This window comes from Dama dama, chromosome 4 (assembly GCF_033118175.1).
Source record: "Dama dama isolate Ldn47 chromosome 4, ASM3311817v1, whole genome shotgun sequence".
Lineage (NCBI taxonomy): Eukaryota > Metazoa > Chordata > Mammalia > Artiodactyla > Cervidae > Dama > Dama dama.
Genome location: NC_083684.1, coordinates 51,554,532 through 51,575,144, shown reverse-complemented (window position 1 = coordinate 51,575,144; position 20,613 = coordinate 51,554,532). Strand labels below are relative to the sequence as shown.

The 20,613-nt window shown below is 39.7% G+C and overlaps 1 protein-coding gene and 1 non-coding gene across 5 annotated transcripts in view; one reads left to right on the top strand and one right to left on the bottom strand.

Annotated features, from left to right (window-relative positions):
• Window positions 1–20,613, top strand: part of ZNF565 (zinc finger protein 565) — a 109,611-nt gene that overhangs the window by 74,678 nt on the left and 14,320 nt on the right. Inside the window, exons 1-5 of one of the 4 annotated variants that reach the window (XM_061139149.1) lie at window positions 6,548–6,601; window positions 7,210–7,300; window positions 11,960–12,032; window positions 16,471–16,597; window positions 17,457–17,552. The exons of 1 other annotated variant lie outside the window; for it this stretch is intronic. In XM_061139149.1, the coding sequence (XP_060995132.1) occupies window positions 12,024–12,032; window positions 16,471–16,597; window positions 17,457–17,552 (232 nt within the window). In that variant the 5' untranslated portion in view covers window positions 6,548–6,601; window positions 7,210–7,300; window positions 11,960–12,023. Of the gene's footprint in view, window positions 1–6,356; window positions 6,602–7,209; window positions 7,301–11,959; window positions 12,033–16,470; window positions 16,598–17,456; window positions 17,553–20,613 lie in introns of those variants that run through there. 2 more of the 4 variants (XM_061139147.1, XM_061139148.1) reach the window with 2 other exon arrangements.
• Window positions 11,461–11,567, bottom strand: LOC133055281 (U6 spliceosomal RNA). The gene has a single exon (XR_009692580.1). It is a non-coding gene; the product is annotated as a U6 spliceosomal RNA (small nuclear RNA).

The window sequence follows — 20,613 nt, the reverse complement described above, 5'->3', positions numbered from 1 at the left end:
GACTGCAACATGCCAGGCCTCCCTGTCCCTCACCATCTCCCAGAGTTTGCATAAGTTCATGTTCAGTTATACTAAGAGTTAATAACTAATCTACAACTTTTGTTCAGATTTCATCAATGTGGCTTAACTGTCCTGTTTCTGGACAAAGATCCAATCCAGGATCATATGTTGCAGTTAACTCTCCTTAATCTTCTCTTTTAGTTTTATTGTATTATTTTTACTATTTAAAAAAATCTTTTGCTGCACTGTATAGCACATGGGATCTTAGACTAGGGATCAAACCCCCTGTATTGGACACATGCAGTCCTAATGACTGGACTGTGGGGGTGGGGTGGGGGAAGTCCCCTTTAGTCTTCTTTGATCTGAAATAGTTACTTACTAGGGCTTCCCGGGTGGCTCAGATGATAGTGTCTGCTTGCAATGTGAGAGACCTGGGTTCAATCCCTGGGTTGGGAAGATTCCCTGGAGAAGGAAATGGCAACCCACTCCAGTACCCTTGCCTGGAAAATCCAGTGGACAGAGGAGCCCTGTAGGCTACAGTCCATGGGGTTGCAGAGAGTTGGACATGACTGAGTGACTTCAATTTTTTTGGTCTTTCATGACCTTGACACTTTTGAAGAGAACTGGCAATTTATTTTGTAAATTCTGCAATATAGAATTTACAGTCTCAATTTGAAGTTGTCTGACACTTCCTCATAATTAAATTCAGAGTATGCAGTTGAGGCAAAATGAAAGTCACTCAGTCATGAAAGTCGCTCCATTGTGTCCAACTCTTTGTGACCCCATGGACTGTACAGTCTCTGGAATTCTCCAGACCAGAATAGTGGAGTGGGTAGCCACCATTCTCTTCTCCAGGGGATCTTCCCAACCCAGGAATCAAAAGCCCAGGTCTCCTGCATTGCAGGCAGATTCTTTACCAACTGAGCCACCAGGGAAGCTCTATTGGGAGACACATAAGATTAATTTGTCTCTTTATTAGCAATGTTAACTTTAATTTGCCAAGTTTCTTCACTGCAAAATCATTCTTTTTTTATTACAATTAATGTGTCTTATGGACAATTACTTTTTAGTCTATATCAATAGGCTGTTTCTCATCCTACTTTCACCGACTACATCCATTGATAATTCTTGCCTGAAAATTTATTACCAGGTATTTTGCAAATGCTTTTTTTTTTCAGATTCTGTTATTCATTCTATATTTCCATTATCATTTTGTTAGAAATAAATTTTCCTTCTCCCCATTTAACTTACCAACTCTCTGGATTGAAGTACTGTAGGTTATAATCCATTACTATCACTATTTTATTGCTGAATTATCCCAAATTTGACCACTGGGAAATCCTTTGGATTGGCTTCTGTATCCTTTCAGTGTGTCCGCTTGATGTATTTATTTTTAGCATTTCCTTATTTTCCTGCACCACAAGATGTTCCAGGTTGCTACTGTACTTTCCCAGCCCCAGTCCTGAAATCAGCAAATTTCTGAGGGATCTCTGGCTCCTTTTATGCGAAAATTATACTTAGAAACCGGGATTAGATGTACTCATTGCAAATGGGATGCCCTTGCTTCTTGACTGTCTCAGATATGAAATACATGCATCTGTACTCACATATCTATATTTGTCTTTATGTATACTTATATAGATAATCCATGATTTTATATGATCTCTCCAGTTCAGTACCACAGCACTTCTTTTAGCCTTCTCCATTTCCTTTTCTGAAATTGCTTTCTCTGACAGTAAAAAAAACTTGGCTCTCATTAACCACATATATTTATTTATTTGCTCAGTCTTAAGTAGAAAGTAGTTTAAGAATTGCTAATCCATAGACCCAAACCTCATATAGTACTTTTTGTACTTAGTCTTACAGTCCATAGTAAAAATATAGTTGTTGTTTATTCACTAAGTCTTGTCCAGCTGTTTGAAACCCCACGGACTATAGCCCAGCAGGCTTCTCTGTCCATGGTATTTCCCAGGCAAGAATACTGGAGTGGGTTGCCATTTCCTTCTCCAGGGGATCTTCCCGACTCAGGAATTGAACCCGCCTCTCCTGCATTGGCAGATAGCTTCTTTTTTTTTTTTTTTTTTTTGGCAGATAGCTTCTTTACCACTGAGCTTCCAGAGAAATCTCCCAAAACACAGTACCCAACCCAAAAAATAAATAAAAATAGTTTTTCCTGTACCTTTCTATATGGTAATGTTAGGGGAAGCACACTGATTGAAACCGCCCACCCTGGCCAGGCACCATAGTAACCATTTGCGAGTTGTTTTACGACAGGAGATCCTGATAAGGAATACGGAACTAATAAGCCACCACCAACCGGAAGAGTTCGGGAAAGGTCAAAAGGAGACACCGCATGTCTGTCCACTTCCCAGAATCCCTCTCGCTAGCATCCATCTTGGCTGAGCGATGCGTGCGCTACCAGGAAAGATTCTGAATTAGAATGATTGGCCAAAGACTACCGGAAACTAATCCCATCACCATAAAACCCAAGACTGCGAGCCAGGCGCAGAGCAGTTTTCCTGGGTTCCCTTACCCTCCTGCTCTCCACCTGGGTGCCCTTTCCCAATAAAATCTCTTGCTTTATCAGCACATGTGTCTCCTTGGACAATTCATTCCCGAGTGTTAAACAAGAGCCCAGTTTCCGGCCCTGGAAGAGGTCCCCCTTCCTGCAACAGTAACATTCCTCATTTATAATATACCTAGGTTCATTTGATACTGTATGTATTTTATTTGGGGTTCCCAAACACACATCACACATCTTGGTTGATTTTAATTAGTTTTTGAGTATGTGAAACTTTAACATATTGTGAAAGTCAGAATTAGATCAAAAGGTCTACTCAGTTATTCCTCCATCATTCCTTCCCCTAATTCCATTCTCCCATTCTTTCCACTCTGTTCCCAGTCACCCATTGTAGGTAACCAACCAATCTCAGTTTGTTGGGGGTTTTATGGTTTAATATACATAAAATAAAATTTGCATTTTAATTCTGCTGTTCAGTAACATTAAGTGCATTTACATTGTACATATATACCACATTATGTTTATTGGTTTATCTATCCATGAGCACTTAGGTTACTAACATTTCACTTTTGTGAATAATGCTGCTGTGAGCATGGGTTTACAATTATCTGTTCAGGTCACTGCTTTTCCTTCTTTTGGATATATATCCAGAAGTTGAATTGCTGGATCACATAGTATGTTTATTATTTTGAGGAATCACCATACCATTTTCTAAAAGAGCTGCACTGTTTTATTAATACATTCCCACTGGCAGTGCACAAGAGTTCTGATATCTCTACATCTTTGCCAGTGCTTGTTTCTTTCTGCTTTTTCTTAATAATACCCATCCTAATGAGTGTGAAGCGGTATCTCATGGTTTTGATTTTTGTGAATTGTCCATTTCTTTTTCCTGTTTACTTTCATGGTGCTTTTTTGTTTGTTTTGGGATTTTTTTTTTTTTTTTTTCAGATGCTTTGTCACATGTTTAAGAATTCTTTATGCATTAGGAATATTAGTTTCTCATCTGTGATGTATGGTGCAAGTGTTCAATATTTTCTCCCTGTTCGACAGTTGTCTTTTGACTTTGTTTCCCTGGTGGCTCAGCGGTAAAGAAGCCGTCTGCAATGCAGGGAACCCAGGTTCTGTCCCTGAGTTGGGAAGATCCTCTGGAGAAGGGAATGGCAGCCCACTCCAGTATTCTGGCCTGGGAAAGCCCATGGACAGAAGAGCCTGGCCAGCTACAGTCCATGTGGTCGCAAAGAGTTGGATACTATTGAGTGACTAACACACACTTTTGACTCTGTTTATGTTTTTTTTTTCCCCATTGAATGTTTTTATTTTTATATAATCAAATTACCAGTATTTTCCTTTATTGCTTCTAGATTTTGAAAGCCTTTCTCGATCTCAGAATTAAAGGAGAATTTACATGTGTTATCTTCTAATAATTGTAGAGTTTCATCTTTTACATCAAGCACCCAGATCCATTTGGAGTTTAATCTTGGGGTATGGATTTAATTTTGTATTTTCTAAAGGGCTATACAGTTTTCCTGGCACCATTTATTAAAAATTTTCTTTGCCCCAGTGATTTTAAATGTGATCTCTATCATATACTAAATGTCCATATATACTTGGTTCTGTTTATAGGCCTTTGGTTCTCTTCCACTGGTTTGTCTGTTTATGAACTACTGCCACACTTTTTTTAATTAAAGAGACTTTATGGTACATTTTAATGTCTAGTACAGCTACTTTCCTGATGTTCATTTTTTTACTGTCAAATTGTTCCGTTTCTCTTTTATACCATCTCTGCAGCAAAGGGTTCCTGTTAGCATAGACCTACATCTCTCTTTTTTTTTTTTTTGACAGATCATATCATAATTGTATTTTTATTTATTTATTTTAAATTAACTTTTATTGGAATATAGTTGCTTTACAATGTGTTAGTTTCTACTGTACAGCAAAATGAATCAGCCATACACACACATGTATCCCCTCCCATTTGGACTTTTTATAATGAATTCCTTTGGGTCAGGCATTAGACATTTATTAAGAATTTGCAAATATGCAAAATCCTAATCTAGAACACAGGGAGACAAAATACTTTAAAAATGTGAGTCTCTATTTTTAAATTACAGATAATGTAATATGGGAGATAAAACTGGTACACAAATGTCCAAAGCAAAGGATGATAAAGGGCACTAGTTTACTCTGCTATTACGCTGTGTGAATTTTTAGGAGGAGGATATCTGTATGACCAGAGAGCAGTCATTATCATGTCATCATATCTAAGTCAAACTGATCCCATAAGAACTCTGAGGAAGTGAATTGAGTCACCTGTATTTCCTGCAATTTTCATTCTAATCTTCAGAAATCCAAAATATGACAAGTGGAGCAAGGTGCCTCTATAGCTGTTCAGAGGACCCTGAGGCCAATAGGGCAGGTTACAAAAACATCATAAACCATCTGGCAAGAAGAGCTGAAAGGAAGCATCACTTATACATAGGACTTGGCCTCAGTGACTTTTAGTTCTTTTCCAGCCACATAAATGTAGTTACCAAATCAAGAAGTTTGCAACTCTTGGGAACTGACCAAGTAGAAATAACAAAAGCCATTCTGTGCAAGAGAACTGCTTTTGAATATCCTGAGCTATTATTTCATGTTCAAAGGAAGAGTCTTAAGAAAGTACTTTCTTTTTCGTCTGCTACTTGTAGGTTATATTTAAAAATTAATGCATGGTTATTGAAAAAATACACAAGTAAAACTAAGAAAATTGAAGATCACAACCCAGAAATAACCAAAGTAATCTGTAAAGATAAAAATTTCCAGAGGGACTTCTACTGGCTGTCTAGTAGTTAAGATTCCACACTTCTAGTGCATCCACCACAAGGGGAGCAGGTTTGATGCCTGGTCGAGGAACTAAGATCCCACATGCCTCACATGGCACGGCCAAAAAACAAAACACACAAAACTTCCCAGATGTGTTCAGTCTGGTTTTTCTATCCTGTCTACTTTGATATATACATGTATTTTACAAATGAGACCACATGATGCCCAGTTGTTTTGTAATCTGCTTTTATTTCACTAACCATATCTTGAATATTTTCTATGTTGTAAACTACTTCATTACTACTAAATTTGTGAGTACTCAGCATTACCATTTTATAGAAATCTTCCACTTATTTAATATGCTATTGTCTGACTCAGAATCTTGACCATTGCCCAGGAACGTACATACCTCTCAGCGTATAGATTTTGGGTTGATATTTAGACTGGAAAAATTTATGTTTATGTCCATAAAGCTCAATACCTATAAAAATATGACATACAGGAAAAGTTTCAAGTTACATCAGAAATTCACTTAGTAAAATATCAGAGTCATGTGAGTATTTTGACAAAGGTATAGATTGGCTTGTCAACAAAAGGAATAACTAGTTGTTAATAGCCATAATAATCAGTGATCAGGAAGTGATGTTTTAAGAAATTTTCATCTTAATACAGTAGTTTCTTATTTATATGTAGGTCTTTTTGTGTTTAATTATGTTTAGAAATTATTTGGGGGCTTTGGTACATTTTTGTACCAAATAATTTTGAAATTATTTGGTACATTTTATTTTTCCACATTTTAAATATTGGGAAAGATGCTCCTAGTTAGAGTTTTTACTCAGGATGATTGCTTTTTCAGGAATAGGTTACTGATGTTAAGGTGACAACACCTATATAGATCTACTCATGACCAGCAACATCTCCCCCTACCCCTACCCAGGCGCTGGCAATCCAGTCCAGTATTCTTGCCTGGGAAATCCCATGGATGGAGGAGCCTGGCTGACTAGTGTCCATGGGGTGGCAAAGAGTCACGACTTAGTGACTCAACAACAGCTACAGGGGACTGGAACATGTCATCTGCGTGCCTAAAGGGGAGAGGAAAACTGGACGCTTGAAAAACTGGATAATGGTGAAACTTTAGTAATTAAATTAGTAATGTCTACCACACTGGCTAAGACCCATTTCTTTTTCTATGTATACAAAGTTGCCTCTGGATATTAGGTGTGAATTCTTTTTGGAACAAGGAAGACATCCTGGGCTGTGGAGAGAGACTGACAAAAGGTTTGTGCATAGGTTAGTGAGTGCGTGCGTGTGTGGTCACTTCAGTCGTGTCCGACTCTTTGCAACCCTATGGACTGTAGCCAACCAGGCTCCTCTTTCCATGGGGATTCTTCAGGCAGGAATCCTGGCATGGGTTACTACGTCCTCCACCAGGGCATCTTCCTGATCCAGGGATTGAGTCCTCCTGACTGATGCCTCCTGTGCTGGCAGGAGTTTTCTTTACCAGTAGCACCACCTGGGAAGCCCAGGTGAGTGAGGAGATGCAGGCAATGGGAAGCCTTTTATATGAAAGCTCACGTCCTCTGTGGGAACCAGGAGCTCTAAGTCAGTCCCTCAGTGGCTCTAGAACTATGTAGATTAAGCTGCTTCAGTATACAAGTTCCCAAAGGCTCTTCACTATCACTCATATCATAGTTTATACATATTTTAGGTCTTCTGGATCTCTCTTCCATATCTCTATCCTTTATCTTCAGAATTCATCTTGTCTTCAGGTCTTCTATCTTTTTTATTCCTTCCCTTCACTCTTCTGTAGGCAATCTTATTTAGTATCAGAGCTTTAAATATCAACTGAACATCAGTAACTTCCAGTTTTATATTCCTGCATTTAGACTTTCTCTGAACTCCAAGATCAAACATACAATGGACATTTGGCATTTCCACTTGGATGTATAATAATCATCTCAAGGATTGACATAAAAGGTAAAACAGAACCCGTAATTGGTCCATCCAAACCCGCTTCTGTCCTAGTCCATTGTGTTAAAAAAATGGCAACTTCATGAGAATTCCTTTGGTAGTTGAGTGGTTAAGCCTTGGGCTTTCACTGCTGTGGGCCTGGGTTAGATCCCTGGTTAGAGAACTAAGATTCTCACAAGTCACATGGTGCAGCCAAAAAAGGGCAACTTTATACTTCTAGTTGCTCAAGCTAAAGACCTTAATATCTTCTTGGCCTCTTTTTTCTTTAATACCTAAAGTCAGCAAATCCTATCACTCTTCCTATAGAGAATATCTAGAATTTGATCAGTTCTCATCACCTCCCCTGCAACCATGCCACCCTAACACAGCCCTTCATCCTTTGCCAGGATTACTGCAGTAGCCTCCTCACAGGTCTCTCTGCTTTGGCACCCCCACACACACCCCCACCCCTGTCGTCTTAGTCCATTTTTTCCCTGAATGATCCTTTTGTAAAAAAAAAATACATATATATATATATATATATTTACTTATTTATTTATCTGGCTTCTCTGAGTCTTAGTTGTGGCATGTGGGATATAGTTCCCTGACCAGGAATCCAACTAGGCCTCCTAGTTCGATTGGAGCCTGGAGCATTGGGAGCCTGGAGTCTTGGCCACTGGACCACCAAGGAAGTCCTGAGTGATCCTTTCAAATGAAAGTTAGATTATGTCATTCCTTGGTTAAAATGTTTCAGTGGCTTCCTGTCTTACTCAATAAAAACCAGAGTTCTTACAATGGCCCATAAGCCCGGTGTGATCCAACTTCCATCTTCCTCTCTGGCCCTCTTTTTCTCACTCACCCATTCTAACCACTCTAGTCTCCTTCCTCTTTGTAGTCAGAGAAACCTGCTCTTGTCTTGAGGCCTTTGCATTTGTTTTTCCCTCTGCTAGGACTGCACTTCCCCTAGATATCTGTGTACCACGTGTCATCTTCCCAGTGAAAAGCATCCTCGGGCTGCCCTTCATTCCCCCAACACTCCCTGTCTCCTTAACCATTTTATTTCCCTCCACAGAACTTTGACCTCTTTACACATAAATAGGAATATCAATGTCAGTGTCTCAATATTTGTTACTTTCTCCATTAGAACGTGAGATCTGTGGGAGAGGGGCTGGATTTGTTATCTTCCTTACATGTAGAACCATGCCAACTGAGGTAGGAACTCAGTAAATAGGAAAGAATTCCTGACTCTTTCTTTCTCTGTGTGCATATCCAATCAGATGCCAGAGCCTGTTGATTTTACTTCTCCAACATCTTGAATTCATCCCCTTCCTGTTTCCGCTGTCACTGTCTTGGGTCAGACCCTTTGTTTGGGAAAGGACAATCACCTTTCAGTTGATCTCCCTGGCTCCAGTTTTACTCCTCTCCGCAAAAATAATCTGGCCATACTGGCCCTATCACTTCCTTAAGTTCTTCAGCGGCCTTCCATTAATTTCTGGTGAAAACCAAACTTTTATATATTTGATCAGTGTTCTTTGGTCACCTTTATCCTTCAATCACTGTGGCAGGTGCCATTCACAGTGATGATGAGACCTGGTCCTCATAGTTAGTGTTGTAAGCATTATCTACATGCATTATGTAGTACATGCATACTCAGTCACTTTGGTTGTGTCCAGGTCTTTGCGACACTGTGGACAGTAGCCCATCAGGCTCCTCTGTCCATGGAAGTTCTCCAGACAAGGATACTGGAATAGGTTGCCATTTCCCACTCTAGGGGGTTTTCCTGACCCAGGGATCGAACCCACATCTTTTGCAACTCCTGCATTGTAGGCAGATTCTTGACCGCTGAGCCACTGGGGAAGCCATCTTCCTCTAGATTCTAGAATTAATTAAATTTAAATTCAGATTAAGTAAAATTAAGAACTCAGTTCCTGGGTCAGACTAGCCACATTGCAAATGCTTAGTTGCCACATGTGTCTATTGGCTGCGTTATTGACAGAACAAGATGTGTAGATTCCCACATCACAAAGGTTCTATAAGACAGCACTGGTCTGAACTCTGCCCCAAACTATACAAGTTACTCCCAGTATTCTCTGCTCTCCAAACACACCGTCTACATTTGGTCCACTGTTTTTTGCCACTGCTCTTCACTCTGCTCAGAGTGCTCTTCTGTCCCTTTCCATGTGTGTGCGCTCAATCATGACCAACTCGTCGTGACCCCATGGACTGGAGCCTGCAGGGCTCCTCTGTCCATGGGATTTCCAGGAAAGACTACTGGAGTGGGTTGCCATTTCCTTCTCCAGAGGATCTTCCCAACCCAGGGATCAAACCCATGTCTCCTGCTTGGCAGGTGGATTCTTTACCACTGAGCCACCTTCTGTCCTTTTTTTGTCTATTAAATTCTCTGATTTTTAGGCCCCGGATCACATTCTGAAATCTTCTTGACATCATCCCCCAGTGATTTAGTCTTCCTTCTGACTCTCCTTACCATAGTAAGCTCCTTGCCTCTCTAATTAGAACCAGCCTCTTAAAAAAAAACCCTGAGTTCTGGGACTTCCCTGCAGTTCAGTCGTTAAGAATTTGAGCTTCCATCCAATTACCATATAATCTTTACTGCACCTGTCTTACAGAGCACTTAAGAGTTACTAAGTACATATTTGTATGATGCTAGATGAGGTTATAATAATAACTCTTCACATGAGATTATAAATTTTATGTATGCAATGACTATATCCCCCAATGCTGAGCACATAGTACGTGATCAATAACTATTTGTGAATAAATGAATAATTTTAACTTAAAAAAAAAAAAAAGAATCTGAAAGTAAAGGTAATTAAAAAAAAAAAAAAGAATCTGGGTTTCCCCTGCAGGAGTTGCAGGTTTGATCCTTGGTCAGGGAACTAAGATTCTGCATGCTGCTCAGTGTGGCCAAAAAAAAAATGAATAGACCAAAAAAAAAACCCCCTGCATTCTCCTAATTTTGAAATAGGCTGTTCTCCACCAGCCTCAGCAGCTGCCAGCCACAGAAGGAATCTTATTCTTCAGGAAAGCAGTGGAGAGGGTTTAGGTAGAAAATAAGGATTGCCTGGCCAAGAGGCTTCTAGGAACTGAGTTCTCACTCAGGTCAGTACTCTGGATGTGCCCGTATGCTTGTAAGATGCCTGTATTACTGTGGTTTCCTTGCTCCTATCTGGTTAGTCCAGCTCTGGCTAGAGGCTTTGACAGAGCGCCTCATATGGATGGCCTGGCCCCTTTTTGGACTTGGAAGGAGAACACAGAGCCAGAGACATACCCAAGAGGTTTTGCCTGTTGAGCCCAGAGAAGCTGGAAGACTGTTTAAGGATGTCTTTTTCATAAGGTTTGGCCTGCACAGGTATGCTCTGCTCCTAGCCTGTAGGTTTCAGCCTGTAGGTACTGTCCTCACATGAAGGCTGAGTGAGTCTGTGTTGCAATCTTCCTTGCCTCAGTCACAAAGGAAGGTCTGCTTGGAACGACTGGGAGCTGTCTATGCCCCATCTGGGGTATAGATTAGCATTAACAATAGGTGATGCTATCCCAGTCTCTGGGACAGAGACTGTCCCAGCCAGATCCCCCCCTGCTGAGATGCTTGGATTCTATGTGAATGATGGAGCACATTCACCTTGATTGCATCTTTCAGTTTCCCTATGGTCTAGGAAAGGGCTGGGTTTTGTTAACTCATTAGTTTTTGGTATTAATGGTTGTTTTTTTTTTTTTCAGTTGGAGGCTAATCACTTTACAATACCGCAGTGGGTCTTGTCATACACTGACATAAATCAGCCATGGATTTACATGTATTCCCCATCCAGATCCCCCCTCCCACCTCCCTCTCTACCCAATCCCTCTGGGTCTTCCCAGTGCACCAGGCCCGAGCACTTGTCTCATACATCCAACCTGGGCTGGTGATCTGTTTCACTATAGATAATATACATGTTTCGATGCTGTTCTCTCGAAACATCCCACCCTCGCCTTCTCCCACAGAGTCCAAAAGTCTGTTCTGTACATCTGTGTCTCTTTTTCTGTTTTGCATATAGGGTTATCATTACCATCTTTCTAAATTCCATATATATGTGTTAGTATGCTGTAATGTTCTTTATCTTTCTGGCTTACTTCACTCTGTATAATGGGCTCCAGTTTCATCCATCTCATTAGAACTGATTCAAATGAATTCTAAAAATATGGAACGCTTCACGAATTTGCATGTCATCGTTGCTCAGGAGCCATGCTAATCTTCTCTGTATAGTTCCAATTTTAGTATATGTGCTGCCGAAGCGAGCACTCTTGGTGTTAGTGTTGTGCGGTGGGTCAAGGAGGTGGAAAAGAAGCCGAGCAGGGACCCCGGAAGTACAGTTGTTTTAAACTTGTCTGTTTAGGTGGTTTATGGCTAAATTAAAAAAAAAAGTCACAGTTGTGTCCGACTCTTTGAGACCCCATAGACTATATAGCCCACCATGCTTCTTTGTCCATGGAATTTTCCAGACAAGGATACTGGAGTGGGTTGCCATTTCCTTCTCTAGGGCATCTTCCCAACCCAGGGATCAAACCTGGGTCTCCTGCATTGCAGGCAGATGCTTTACTGTCAGAGCTACTAGAGAAGCCTAAATAAATGCTGTCTCTAATTAAGCTCAGTTTATGAGATGTGCCCCTTCTCCCCCACTCTGTTTTTTTCAGGACTCTTCACTTGTTCAACAGAGAATCTAAAGAAATCCAAGCAGGACAGGTGGTTCTAAAAGCCATGATCCAGGTAAGTGGAAATTTCCTCTATTCTTGAAATAATATCAACATTTGTGTTCCTTATCCTAAAATTTTCCTGTCTCACTTGAGCCCCATTTGATAACCTGCTCTCAGTTCCTCCATTGCAGGGAATGAATGATGAAGCCCCCCCACCCCTACTTCTGGTGGCCCTCTCTTCTCCAGCAGTGTTCTTACCAGAGTACCAATGGAGCAGAAGTATATTCTCTTGAGAGAAATACGAGAGTTGCCCTTATCAGAACCATGGCTAAATAGAGCCAAAGAGAAGATAACCTTGACCTTTTCCATTAACCCAAGTAGTTTCTTTTTTTCTCTTTGATTTTTAAATGTCAACCCCCCCCCCCCGCATAAAAATCATAAAACATTTCACACTATCAAAGAATATATACAAAAACATACCTATAACATGCATGTGATATAAAGAATAATAAAATGACTGTTGATATATTCATCACTCAGCTTAATGTATCATCTGAGCAACCCCTCCCACATCCCTTCACATATTATGTTACTGCCTTGCCAGTGTTTTTTAACTTATTTATTTATCTGTGGCTGCGCTAGATCTTCATTTTTACGTGAGGGCTTTTCTCTAGTTGCGACAAGTGAAGCGACTCTGTAGTCGTGCAAGGCTTCTCACTGCAGTGTCTTCTCTTCCTGCAGAGCACAAGCTCTAGGGCTTGGGCTTCAGTAGTTGTGGCACAGGGGCTCATTTGCCCTGCAGCATGTGGGATCTTCCTGGACCAGGGACTGAACCGGTGTCCCCTGCATTGCAAGGTGGTTCTTAACCACTGGACCACCAGGAAAGGCCTGCCTTGCCACTGTTAATGACTATGTTTAATTTTGTGTTTGTTGGTACTTTGATTCTTTTTTTTTTTAACTTTGACTCTTATAATAATTTTGCCATACATGGATTCATGCATGCGTATGTGCTAAGTCACTTCAGTCGTGTCTGACTCTTTGCGACCATATAGACTGTAGCCTGCCAGACTTCTCTGTCCGTGGTGTTCTTCAAGCAAGAGTACTGGAGTGGGTTGCCATGCCCTCCTCCAGGGGATCTTCCCGACTCAGGGGTCGAATCCAAGTCTCTTATGTCTCCTGCATTGGCAGACGGGTTCTTTACCACCAGTGCCACCTGGGAAACCCACATGGATGCCTACTAAACAATTTACTTTTGAGTTTGCCATTTTTAAATTTGATGTACACTTATCATACTCTATTTTTTACCAGATTTTTTTAATCAGCACAGTGTATTTTTCAAGTCTTTCATGTTAAATTGTGTAGCGCTAGGTCAGCAGTTCTTAAAGTGGTCCAGGAAGACTTTGAGACCCTTTCAGGAGGTCTAGGGGCCAAAATAACTTCAAATAATACTAACATGTTATTTCCTTTTTTCACTCACAACTCTAATGAGTGTACAGTAGAATTTCCCAGAAGCTATATGAAATATGTTATCCTAACAGACGGGAATTCCCTGGTGGCCCAGTGGTTAGGATTCCAGGCTTTCACTACCATGGCCCAGGTTCAGTCCCTGGGCCAGAAACTATGATCCTGCAAGCCATGTTGCGTGGCCAAAAAATAAAATAAAATTAAGTTGACCAGCAGGTTGAAGACAGAAGGTATGAAAATCTCTTTCATTCAGCCAGTCATTAAAGAGATTTGCAAAAATATAAAACAGTACTACTAAATTCTTTTTTGACAGCTATTTTTCATCAGATGTGTTATTTATGTTAACATGTAACAGGCTTATTATTAGTTATTTAAATAAATTAATAATAATTTAAACATTTTCTCTCTTTTAATTTCTAATGTGGTATATATTGATAGATTTAACCAGCATTAACAAAAGCCTTCAATAACACTAACAGCTTTATTTATTGTACATATATATAATTCACATACAATGAAATTCACCCATATAAGTGTATTGTTCAGTGGTTTTTAGTATATTTGCAGAGTTGTGCAGCTGTCAGCACAAGCCATTTTAGAACATTTACATCACTACCAAAAAAAAAAATAATCCTGTTTGAATTAGCCATCACTCCCACACTCCCCTCCTCTTCCCCTGACAACCACTAATTTACTTTCTGTCTCTATGAAATTGCCTATTCTGGACTTTTTGTATAAATGGAGTCATTCAATATTTGGTCTCTTATGTGTGATTTTTTTTCTCTTAGTATGTTTTCAAACTTCTATGATATAGCATGTATCAGTACTTTGTTCATTTTTATAGCAAGCAATATTCCATGGATATTGTAGACTACATTTTGTTCATCAACTCATCAGTCTTTGGACATTCGAATTGCTTCTACATTTTTGGCTATCATGAATAATGCTGCTGTAAACGTCAGTATATACCAGTGTTTTTAGGTGGATGTGTTTCTCTGTACCTAGGAGTGGAACTTCTGGGTAGCTAGATAACTCTCTAACATTTTGAGGAACTTTCACAACTGTTTTCCAAAGTGGCTACCCATTTTACATTCCTACCAGCAACATAAGAGGATTTCAGTTTCTCCACATCTTCACTGAAATGTGTTTTTGGAAATTTTATTTTTTTGTTTTCTTCTATTTTTCATAATAGCCATCCTAAGGGATGTGAAGTGCCATTTTATTGTGGTTCTGATTTGCATTTGCCTAATGATTAGTGATGTTGAGCATCTTTTCATATGCTCATTGGCCATTTGTATTTCTTCTTGGGAGAAATCTCTTCAGATTCTTTGGCTAGTTTAAAATTAGGTTGTCTTTTTTATTATTGAGTTGTAAGAGTTCTTTGTATATTCTGGATTTAAGTCCCTTATCTGATATAGAAATTGCCAGTATTTTCTCTCAGTTTTGTGGGTTGGATTTTCACTTTCTTTATGAAATTATTTGCAGGACAAAAGGTTTTAATTTTGATGAAATCTATTTTATCTTCTTGTTCTTTTGTTCTTTTTGTTTATTTTTGGTAGTTGGTACCATGCCTAAGAAACCATTGCCCAACCAAGGTTGTGAAGATGTACTCCTGTGTTTTCTTCTAAGTTTTATGATTTTAGCTTTTACATTTATATATACAATCTATTTTGAATTAATTTGCATTTAGATACTCACTTATTCCAGCACTATTTGTTAACAGAGACTAATCCTTCCCCACTGAATTATCTTAGTTGGTTTGATATGTGGTATTCCTTAGGGAGCTGGTAGAAGATGCCTTTCTTCAGAGGCTTTATACCTAGGAGTGTCTCATCGAGTCAGTGGACATGAGTTTGAGCAAACTCCAGGAGATGGTAAAGGACAGGGAAGCCTGGTGTGCTGCAGTCCATTGGGTCACAAAGAGTCAGATACAACTGAGACACTGAACAACAAGAAGAAGATGCCTTTCTTCAGAAAGGCTTTGTACCTAAGAGTGTCTCACATTGGGCAGACTAATTTTTCTCCTATTTCCCCCGACTGCATGAATTCTAACCTCATTAAAAAATGAGACAGCCAGTCATTAATGTGCCTCCTAGTGAGATGCTACAGGAAGAACACAGTACAACCTCTGACATTTATGACCCTTAAAAAAATATGGAAGTAGAGCAGCATATTAAACACTATCATGAAGATGCAATGAGCTAAATTCAGAATCTGGGAAATGCTACTGATTCAAATGTTTGTTTAATGAATAAATAGCAATAAAACCTTTTAAATGGGGCTGTTAGAGATTTGAGAGATACAGGAAGTCTGTAACAAGTTTCAAGGGGTGGATTTTGTTTGAATCCTGATTTCAACAAACCAACTGTCAAAAATCATTTCTGGGGAAAAAAAAATCTTCTGAGAAAATTGAGGCAATTTGAAACTTGAAACTTGATCTAGTTATTAGGAAACTGTTGTTAATTTTATTCCATGTGATGGTGATATTCTAATTATTCCCTGGTGAGCCAGTGGTTAAGAATCTGCCTTGCAATGTGAGGGACACCAGTTCAATCCCTGGCCTGGGACAATCCCACATGCCATGAAGCAACTAAGCCCATGTGCCACAATTACTAAACCAGCTCTAGAGCCTGCATGCTGCAACTACTGAAGCCCGCATGCCCTAGAGCCCATGCTCTGCTACAAGAGAAGCCACCGCAATGAGAAGCCCACGCACCGTAACTAGAGAAAGCCCATGCTCAGCAACGAAGACCCAGCACAGCCAAAAAAAATATAAATAAATCTTAAAAAAAAAATTTTTTAAGTCTAATCTGTTAGATACTAAAGTATCTGTGAGTGAAATACTATAATTTTGTATGTGGGATTCACCTCAGAAAACAGCAAGGGTAAAAAATGGAAATGTGTAAGGTGCTCTTAAATGACTGAAGCAGAGTAATGGACGCATGGGGGCCATTATACTATATACTTCTGTGGATTTTGAACAATTTTGTAATTTAAAAAATAAAAGTCATTTCATTTACTGATAGTGCCTGGGTTTATTGTTTCAGGGATTGGTGACATTTAGGGATGTGGCTGTAGAGTTCTCTCAGGAAGAATGGAAGTGCCTGGAACCTGCCCAGAGGGACCTGTACAGGGAGGTGACTTTGGAAAACTTTGGCAACTTGGTCTCACTAGGTAAGAACGTTGTATAATACAGGAGCAGCCAGGGAAGTTGGCTGCCAGGGACTACAGCAGTGGGAGGCTGTTATCCACTCTGGCTGGAGGGGTCAAGGGAGGAAAGACTGCCACTGGAAAATGGTGAGAGCGCAAGCCATGGAGAAGGGCTGGCCAGCAGCAGATGTAGCTGTATCCAGAACTCCTGGGTCAAAGGAGGGCTGGAGAGGAAAAAGAAATATCCTGGACTGTCTCTTCCAGCCCACTGATGCTTTTCACCTACCAAACCCAGTGAGAAATGATAAGATCAGGGTAATACAGTCCTTGTGTCCCAGGTGGATCAGTGGTAAAGAATGCAGGAGACATGGGTTTGATCCCTGGGTTGGGAACATCCCCTGGAGGAGGAAATGGCAACCTACTCCGGTATTCTTTCATGGAAAATTCCATGGACAGAGGGGCCTGAAGGGCTACAGTCCATGCGATTGCAGAGTCAGACATGACTGAGCGACTGAGCCCTCACACAAGCACACACATGCAATACAGGTAAACTAGGACACAGCTGGGCATAGAGCAGGGCCAGGAAGAGTGAGGCCTGGGGAGAAGGAGAGAGCAAATGGAGAATGCAGTTTCTGGTTTCTTCATGGTGAATTTCTAGGAAGACTTACAAGTGGCTGACTAAGTTTCTGCTCTGTCTGCAAGGGAATTGTTTAGTGCTTCATCAAAGTGCAAATGGATAGTGCCTTGGCACCTCCACCTTCCTATCCTGCGGACAGCCTTCACACCTCCCTCTGTGTAACTGTCTCTCTTCCTCAGCGACCGGGGCACTACGTTTGAGTTTGGGAACAGCATGATCATGCCCCATTTCTTTTCCTATAAACAGGACTTTCCATTTCTAAGCCCGATGTTGTCTCCTTACTGGAGCAAGGGAAAGAACCCTGGATGGTTGTGAATGATATGACAGGATCATGGTGCCCAGGTGAGTGAGGGCTGATCCAATGGTGGGAAGTCACTGGCAATGACAGCCCTGCAGGAGTGTTAACTCATCACAGTAACATGAGTTATTGTCAGGAAACTCCCTCAAAACCCTGCTAAGGAAGAAAAGCCTGAGACATGAGGCCATGAAGAACAGAGCATCCGTTTCCAAGGGAACCTCACCCGTATCCCCATTAACTCCTTCTTGTTCTTTCTCCTCTCATGTTTCATCTCGTTTCAAAAAGGAATGTGCCCCTCTTTCTTCTCCAGGGGCACCTGTTTTGCCTGTTATTAGCATCATTTTTTCTGCAAATGTCTTCATTCCTTAAAAAATACTTATTTTCTTAAAACAGCTTCTCACTTTACCTAATTCAGCAATCCATTTATTCTCTTACCTTTTGAGAGGTTAGGATGTAGAGTGACTAAGGGAATACGCTAGAATCAGATTTTGTGAGTTCATATCCTGGCTCAGTCACTTACTAGATCTGTGAGTTTAGGTCAGTTACTTCAATTCTCTGTGCTTCCGTTTTCTCCTCTGCAAATATGATTAAAAATAGTGCCTTCCTCATACAGTTATTGTGGCTTCTTTATGAGTTAGTATGTGAAAATGCCCAGAACAATGCCAGGCCATAACAATCACTAAATAAATGTTAGCAAGTATTTGTAACTGGCACTTGCTTGATAGAACTGGAGCCTTTGAATACTTGGTTATCAGTTACAACCTCCTGACTTCTTTGTATTGTTGTCATTTATTTTCCTCTGGGATCATTTTTTTCTCTATCTGAAGAACACCCTTAAGATTTCCTTTTGTGTATGTCTGCTGTTGACAAATTCTCTCAGTTTCTGACCACATGAAAATGTCTTTATTCTACCTTCTTTCTTTTAGGATATTTTCACTGAGTATGGAATTCTGTGTTGGCAAGAGTTTTTTCTCAGCCCAAAGAACTCATTCCACTGCCTTTTTTCTTCCTGTGTGGTCAACAAGTCAAGTTGTACCAGTTTGGGGAAATATTCCACGTGTATTTAAAACTAGTGTTCTTTGGATGGTGCATTCACCTCTTTAAGCCTTTTTATTATATGGTTTAGAGTCTGTATGTCCTTTTAACTTTCTCTGCACTTGTACTGTCAAATTCGGAGAGCTGTTAATTGTATTGTATATTTTGCTACTACATACAACATTTTTATTAATGTAAAGGTGAAATATAGATCCTCGTTGCAAATTGTATTTGCAGTACAGTCCATCCTTCATTTTGTCATTTGGTGCTTTTAATCTTGAATTCTAGTTTTTCTGATATTAATATAAAGTGCCCTGTTTTTGTTAATTTAAGAAACTATGGTGCATCTTTGCTTATCCTTTTTAAAAATTGCCATTTTAAGTGTGTCACTGTAATCAGAATTAGTTTCCTTTTTTAATCAATTTTAATAGAATTTAATCCATTCTCATTTGTGATCATTCATATGTCTGCTCTTATTTCTGCTATCTTATTTTATATTTTCTGTTCCTCATTCTTTTTGTTTCCCTCACATTTTATTGCCTTTCAAGCAATTTAGAAGTACAGTAATCTTTAACTTGACTTTTAAGAAATGTGCTTAAACCTGCATTTCTCTTCCCACCTAAAGACTGAAATAGGTTTCTGTTTAGTAAAAATTTTTTTTTAAATATTTATTTGTTTATTTAATTATTTGGCTGCACAGGATCTTTAATTGGTAGTACAGGAGCTCTTAACTGCAGCATGTGAGATCTAACCCAGGGATTGAACCAGGCCCCCTGCAATGGGAGCTCAGGGTCCCAGCCACTGGACCATCAGGGAAGTCCTTCTTTCTGGTAAAGTTTTTTCCAAAATATTTTTATTTTGAAATCATTTTAGTTTAGACTTGTAGAAAATTTACAAAATTATTACAAGAAATTCCAAAATACCCTCCACTCAGCTTCCCAGTGTTAAAATTTTATGTAATCATAGTATAGTTATCAAAACCAGGACATTAACATTGGTATAGTACTATTAACTGATCTACAGATCTTATTAGAATTTCATCAGTTTTTCCTCTATTGTCCTTCTATACCAGGATTCAGTCTGGGATCCCACATTGCATTTAATTGTTGTGTCTCCTTAGCATCCTCCACTTGTGACAATTCCTGTCTTTCATGAGCTTGATCCTTTTGATGAGTACTCTTTTGGAGAATGTCTCTCACTTGTGTTTGTCTGATATTTTCTACAGTTAGATTGAGGTTATGCATCTTTGGCAGGAATACCACAGAAGTGATATTGTGTCCTTCTCTGTGCATAATATTGGGGGTTGCAACCCCCAATATGATATTAATATTACTGGTAGTGTTAACTTTGATCAACTTGGTTAAGGTTTCTTCTGTATTTCTTTCCTGTAAGGTTACTACTTTTCCAACTGTGATTGGTAATTATCTTGGAGGGAGATACATATGCTGTTTCTCCTCACTTTGCCCACTATAATTTTAGTATCCATCTTGTCTATAACAGTTAATACAGTAGTGTTGCTGTGTGTTGATTTTGTGTCCCTTATTGCCCCTGCATTTACTAATTGAAATTCTTCTGTATGGAAGGGCTTTCCCTACCCCCTTTCCCATTCATCTGCTGATTCAGAGATTTACTTCTATCAGTATAGGCTATTTATTTATTTATCCTATGAGTTGTAGTCCAGAAATACGATTGTTTATTTTGTTGTTCAAATTGCTCATTGGGAAAACTTTGGCCATTTGGGAACATCTTCAGGTTGACTCCTAGGTTCTTTTGGCATTCCCTCGTCCTGTTTTTGACTGCTTCTTTATTTTATGGTACTTAAAACATATTCTGGGTTTATCCTGTATCTTTCTTGCCTCACTCCTGAAATCAGCCACTCCTCAAAGGAGACCTGGTTTCTTTTATTGGTGGATGGTATGGAATGGTATCTTTGAAATTCTTTTTCTGAGCAAAGTAAGACCTTAAGACCTTTAACCATCTTTTACTCTACTATGCCCTAGACCAGGAGTTGGCATACTACAATCTATGGGTCATGTCCAGCTTGTGGCCAGTTTTTTGTACCATCCACAA